The following is a 6,239-nucleotide window of genomic DNA, read 5'->3' as shown; positions in this document are numbered from 1 at the left end:
CTCGTTGTGGCTGATTTACAGTGGGCATCAAAACACTCTCCGAGGCAAGGGTGTTGACCGGTATGAAATATTGTGCTTCGTAAATTACTCGGCACGTTGTCCTGTTCCTAAACTACCTGCGAATATCGTGAACTGATTGTCAATACGTGCGGTATATTAGTCAGGCACTTAGACAGACTATTTCAACTTTTCAATTGCTACTATTTCAATTGCTTCAACTAAAACTCTGTTGTTCTCAGTATTCTACTTTGTTGCTGCTGCCTGCCGGCCTGCCTTTCAAACCCACTGCGGCTTTGGCAGGCCTATCATGTATTGTTGCTGTGGCAATCTTGCTTTAATAAAGTTCATTATGATTATTTTTATTATTTGTTTTGAAAGCATTTTGTGGCGTTGTGAACCACACACTGCTTAACAAGTGTGACATCCACCATAGCACGTTCTAATGAATTTGGGCGTCAGTAAACGCACCAAGATGAACTCTTCACAAGTCTTACGTTGTTCCCTCTCCCCCGTCCCCCACCCTCCCTTTTTTTGTTAATGACATACGTAATATATATTGTTTAGCGCACGGGCGTGTTGATGTTAGATCATTATAGTCGTAGACCGAGTGTTTCAGCAAAGACTATAATATTCTGAAAAATAGACTTCGAGGAAGAAGCCCCGTCTACAGGAGAACAGTCTCAGCTAGCGGGGACGCCAATAATTAGAAGTTGCGCCAATTAGCGATATAATTAGCTGACGTTTACTAATGAGGTTTTCAAGTAATCAAGTTTGCTGGTGATTGTCAATGAGTTTGTAGCCTCGCAGAAGGCGATGCTATCACCATCATCATCAGCCTGACTACTCCCACTGCAGGGCAATGGCCTCCCCCATGTCTCTCCAATTAACCGTGTCCTTTGCCACTTGCGGCCACTGTATCCCCGCAAACTTCTTAATCTCATCCACCCCCACCTAAATTTCTGCTGCCCCCTGCTACGCTTGCCTTCTCTTGGAATCCACTCCGTTCCCAGCGGTTATCTTGCCTTCGCATTGCATGCCCTGTCCAAGCCCATTTCTTCCTCTTGATTTCGACTAGGATGTCATTAACTCGTGTTTGTTCCCTCACCCACTCCGCCCGCTTCCGATCTCTTAACGTTACACCTTTCATTTTGCTTTCCATAGCTCGCTTTCCATAGCTTTGGAGCCCTCTTTGTTAGGCGATGCTGTATCAGTTTTTAAAACGAAGAAGTTCTCTAAAGCACTGGAGCGGGAGAAAATAATTTCCCTCTAAGGAGCTTCGACGCTCTGGTTAGACAGTGGGCGACAATATCTTTTGCTTCGTCGCTCGGCGCAAGAAAATGATGGTCGTAGCCGACTATGTACGTACCTGTCGATTCTGATAGCTCCCTGGTGATAAATTTGGATTCTGATAAATCTGGTGATAGTCACGAGATTTAGCTGCTGTTCGTGTATTATCGTTGCGTGTTAGTAAGTGTATCAGACACTTAAAGTTTCGTCCGAGAAGCAAGGAGGGCTTGAGGCGAAAGTGGATGTATAATATTAGGCAGTTGATGTTGTGGTTTGTAGCGCCAGTTTCTATTAAGCGTCGACATTTGCTTTTGAGGTGCTTGTTTTCGGCTCGTGTGCGACCCGGTGAGTGCAGTGTCTAATCTCAAATTACTTAAATGTACAGAAGTGCCACCTCGCCGACCGCGGTCAAGATAACGGCGACCGCGGTCTAAGTTGAGCGTCGAGGCCAAAATACAAATTGGTTGCCGCGGTCACTCCAATACGTTACGAGCGGACAGTGCGTTTGCACTAGACTTGCGGCGCTCCTCGTACGATGAGTTTTGGTTTGGCGGGGGAATAAAACCCCCGACATTTTATCGCTTTGCAGGGCTCCAGAGAACAAATTTTTATTTGTTTTAAAAAGCGGATACAGTATCGTCTTCTCCGTGGCTGCAAATTCGCCAATGGCAATAACCGCAAAACTTCGTAAGTTAAGAAGATTAATAGTATAGTTGAGTCAATCTGCTAGATAATTCTCTCGTTTTTTACGATTATTGTCGTCCGCCGCAGCTGAGAGTTTCGTATATATATTTTTCGCGAAAAGGTTTTCATAATTTTTGAAAGTGTTCGCTGAAACACCCGGTTTATATTCGGTTGGTTTATAGGAATAATCGTTGCTGAAAAAAAAAACGCATCTGAATACCTCTACTGAGGTTACATTGAAGAGGATATAAGAAGGGCGACCGCCTTGATATGTTGTGTATAAAATCTAGGCGATGTGCCAGCTCGTCGCACAGTAGGCGGCTGCACCATCGTGCTCAGGTATGCGATGCTACGAATTGCGGCATTATCGTGCGTCTATGCTCTGTAAACCATAGATGTGCACACAAAGGGATGACCAAGAGCGATAGTGCCCCCCCCCCCCCCCCCCAATATAGGCATCGGAGAAGGGCGCGCAAATTTAGTTTTTGTTTTTTTGTTCCGTATTCTTCCTTGCTTCCCACTTGACGTGAAAACCACTGCCAGTCTTGGATGGTCCGCCTAGTCAGGCAGCACAGTGGCTTACACTGCAGCGTGGACCCTTCGAACCGGTCCTTCTTGTTGGTCGGGGTCCTCGCTGTGCAGAATGGACTCCCACTGCTTCAGAGGGGGCTCAGGAAGTTTGTCAATAGCGGGATTTAATTGGCACCACCACAGAAGCATATGGTACATCTACGACGAAGACAAGTGGCCATAAACACACTAGAGTGATGTGTGTTGCAAGCGTTTGGGTGAGAACGGAAGCGGAAGCTGACGCCAAACACTTATTTATTAAAAATATTTGAACCATTTATCTATTGAACCACTTTCAAAGAAAAAAAAGGGATTCAGCATGGTTTCTTATGCAGAAATGTTTGCTTAGGGAGTGCGGGAATGGGCGAATGGCTTTCGGTGCGCGTACTTCGAGCGCGGCGGCAGTGAATTAAGTGTGTGCTTCAACAGGATTGACAAACGCCATCTCCTCCAGTCCTACATTTAACCGCAAGTCAGTGCAAAGTGCGATTATAAGCAGACGACTGCGCCATTTACAAGAACATTGAAAATGACTGTGATGTCACCAGCCTACAGAATGATTTAAATGCAATTCAGGGTTAATTGGCGCACAAAATGGGGCATGTCACTGAACAGTACTAAATGTCAATTCGTATCATTTAGCCGAAAACGCCTTCCGGTGAGATCAGACTATAATCTGAACGGACTACCTCTTGAAAAGGTTGAACATTACAATATAGTTTGGGTCTATTTCTCAGAATACTCAACATGGAACAGACATATTGAATGTTTGACCTTGAAATCATCTAGAGCGGTTAACCTCATCATCATCATCAGCCTGACTACGCCCATTGCAGGGCGAAGGCCTCGCCCATATCCCTCCAATTAACCCTGTCCTTCGCCAGTTGCGGCCACCGTATTCCCGCAAATTTCTTAATCTCATCCGCCCACCTAACTTTCTGTTCACCTCATTCGACGCAATTTTTATAATGCACCCCAAACAGTTTGCTTTACATAGCAAATGTTCGCCTAATACTCGAGTACGCTTGCGCGGCATGGGACCCTAAAACTTCTTATCTTACAGAAAAAACTTGAACGCATCCAAAACCGCGCCACCAGATTTAATTTCGGAAACTATAACTTCCGCTACATTATTACATTAATCAAAGAAAACCTCGGATGGAAAATGCTAGCTCACCAGCGATTAGCCGCAAGATCAGACCTTTTTTCTCTCAATTTACTGTGGTCTCACAGAAATAAACAAACACTTGTATATTTCGCCTTCCCACCACCTCTAAACGATGTGATCAGGAGCTTAAAATTCTTGAAAATTCTTGTCGCACTGATGTTTTCCACAATTAATTTTTTCAGCGTACTTCCGCTCAAGCTTCCCAAGGATATTGCCCAATATAATACGTGTGCCGAGTTTCAGACTCTCATATTGTCGTATTTGTCGTAGAAACATGTCATCCCTTTCACTTTTGCTCTTTTATGCCGCATCGCACTTTCAAGCGATAGGGTACCAATTTCCTACTGTATGGTGAATTTTTTACTTTGGCGCCTGAAGGCCTGCTGTTTTGCGCTGACTTTTCAGTGCCGCGTTTTCTCTTTTTTTTTCCCTTTTTTTCGTGGTTTGCTGCATCCTTCGTTGTTACCAGCTCATTTTCAGGCATGTGTTTTTGCAGAATGTCCCCCCTGCAATAATGCCCTTGTGGTGCTGCGGGCTGACCGACGAACAATATCACGTTCCTCCGCCAAGCCTTGCACGGAATAGTGTCACAAGAAAACCTAGGCAGAGCGATAAACCGAGGTCGATGTACGAAACAAGTTCAGATGACACACAGTGCACTCCACTGATCTCAGCCGCACCCTCAATGTCGATAGGCGTCGAAATGTCGGTGTTAATACAGCAGCCGTTCGTGAAACCGTGCTCATCAGAGGTTCTCGACGTCTTGAGCGCTGCCTTCCAGATCCTGGAGCGCGCTCATGTCGGTGGCGCCCATAGTCATACTCTTGCGGAAGAGCTCCTTCTCCGCCTCCACGTCAGCGTTGGTGACGGCGAACTCGTTCCACTCGTTGTCGTCCTCCTCTTTCAGAAGCTTCTGCAGGGCCTCGCGTTCCCGCCGGCGGAAGAAGCCTTTCTGCAGGGTAATGAAATGTACTGCAGACTACACAGCATAACTGACCCGAGCATGCGGAACAATACTTAATCGCAATAAATAAGTATTCTGTGCAGGTCCATTTGGTTAGGAGCCGCAAATTTTACCATAGCAGATATTGGTACTGAACTGCTGCTGTTTCATTGGAATTAAAGGAGGGAACATCCGCGATTTCCCAAAAGGCGCAGTTGTCTCTACTGAAAAGCACGCTGCGCATCTACGGAAACGACCCACTGAAACATCGGAAGATTTAGCTTTTTCCATGCGTTACTCGATGCGGAACCTCTCACCGGTTTCTGAATAATAGTCCCCACTTGCCAACACGGCTTTTCAGGCAAGCTTGACCGTGTTCGTGTGAGCATTTGGAGCAAGTGGAAGATATGGACTTATTAAGGTTTCGTGTAAATTCGTCCAGGCGCAAGTTACATGCGCCATTGATGCTGCCTCGTAGGTTACAAGGTGGGTAGTAATGTACATACGTTAATAAGACCGGCGCTGATCAGCGAGAAGAGCGTGAGGCCCGAGAAGACGCTCACTGCGACGATCCAAGCAGGCGCCTTCTGCGCGGGCGAAGGACGCTCCTTCTGAAAGACGGTCGCCACCTGCGGTGAGAGACGACTGTTGTTTGCTGTGCTAGGTGGGATATATGTTCTTTGCGCCCTCAACTCACATCAAATTCTAACTATGTAAGAGAATAACGAAGAAAAAAAACCCAAAAAAGAATAGATGAAGAGCAGAATACAGCGTGGTGAAGATGAAAAGCAGCGTTTACTGCCCGCTTTTCTCAAGCGTTCTGACTTCGTTTCTTTTGTGACTCTTGTTATCTGTATACGGAGAGCAAGATATGTCCATTCCAAAGTTTCCTCGTGCTTACAAGGCTAGATTTCTTCGTTTCATTTGGGTGCTAAACACTTAGTGGGCATAATTGGCACTCCGTACTTCATATGATAAGAAAACTTTTACATAGAGCGAGGTAAGCAATGAATTATTGCGATTACACCCACGGAAAACATTACAAAAATTTCTGCCAAAAAAGTTCCTCTTTAGCGAGCTTTCCCCACCGTTTATTCGCTTCCGAAAAAGAAACAAATAAACTTCCTCGTTTCCTGGCGAACTTTCGGAAAGCTACAGAAAGAGCAGGATGGCAAGAGGACTTCTTACGCGTATCTCCCTCGTGGAGTTAGGATTAGTGACGAAGGTGGTGTTGTCCAGAATCTCCAGGTAGCCTTCAGACCCAAAGCTGAACGCCGACCATGAACCCTAAAAGGAAGACGAGCCCGTATGTATTTAGGAAGAACAGCGCGGGCGGTGTGCACCTCTCTGCTTCTTGCCCGTGTTTTCTGCGCTCCATCAACGGGTATCACTTAAGCATGGTGCACAGAGAGCACAGTTTATAACTGACTTTGCGACAAAAAGTGAAGATTGAACAACGTGTACGTAGTGAGCTTAGCTCCTGTCAGCAGTCTGTCGCTGATTACGTGCTTGTCTTGCTCAAGCTTCCTCTTATAAATACCGTTTACTTGTAATTCTCCTGTACACGCCTCAGTCTGGTTGCTTGAG

General features: G+C 45.8%; 1 protein-coding gene across 1 annotated transcript in view; it reads right to left on the bottom strand.

Annotated features, from left to right (window-relative positions):
- Positions 1-2,768: 2,768 nt before the first annotated feature.
- Positions 2,769-6,239, bottom strand: part of LOC149341706 (integrin alpha-9-like) — a 47,850-nt gene continuing 44,379 nt past the window's right edge. The window contains exons 26-28 of the mRNA XM_089546691.1: positions 5,841-5,939; positions 5,159-5,281; positions 2,769-4,661 (exon numbers count right to left, since the gene is read on the bottom strand). Coding sequence (XP_089402817.1) covers positions 4,455-4,661; positions 5,159-5,281; positions 5,841-5,939 — 429 coding nt within the window. The 3' untranslated portion in view covers positions 2,769-4,454. The remainder of the gene's footprint in view (positions 4,662-5,158; positions 5,282-5,840; positions 5,940-6,239) is intronic.

Source organism: Amblyomma mixtum, chromosome 5, assembly GCF_055824585.1.
Source record: "Amblyomma mixtum isolate Tamu chromosome 5, ASM5582458v1, whole genome shotgun sequence".
In the NCBI taxonomy this organism is placed as follows: domain Eukaryota; kingdom Metazoa; phylum Arthropoda; class Arachnida; order Ixodida; family Ixodidae; genus Amblyomma; species Amblyomma mixtum.
Note: the sequence above shows the minus strand (reverse complement) of the source record. Positions and strands in the feature narration are given on the sequence as shown.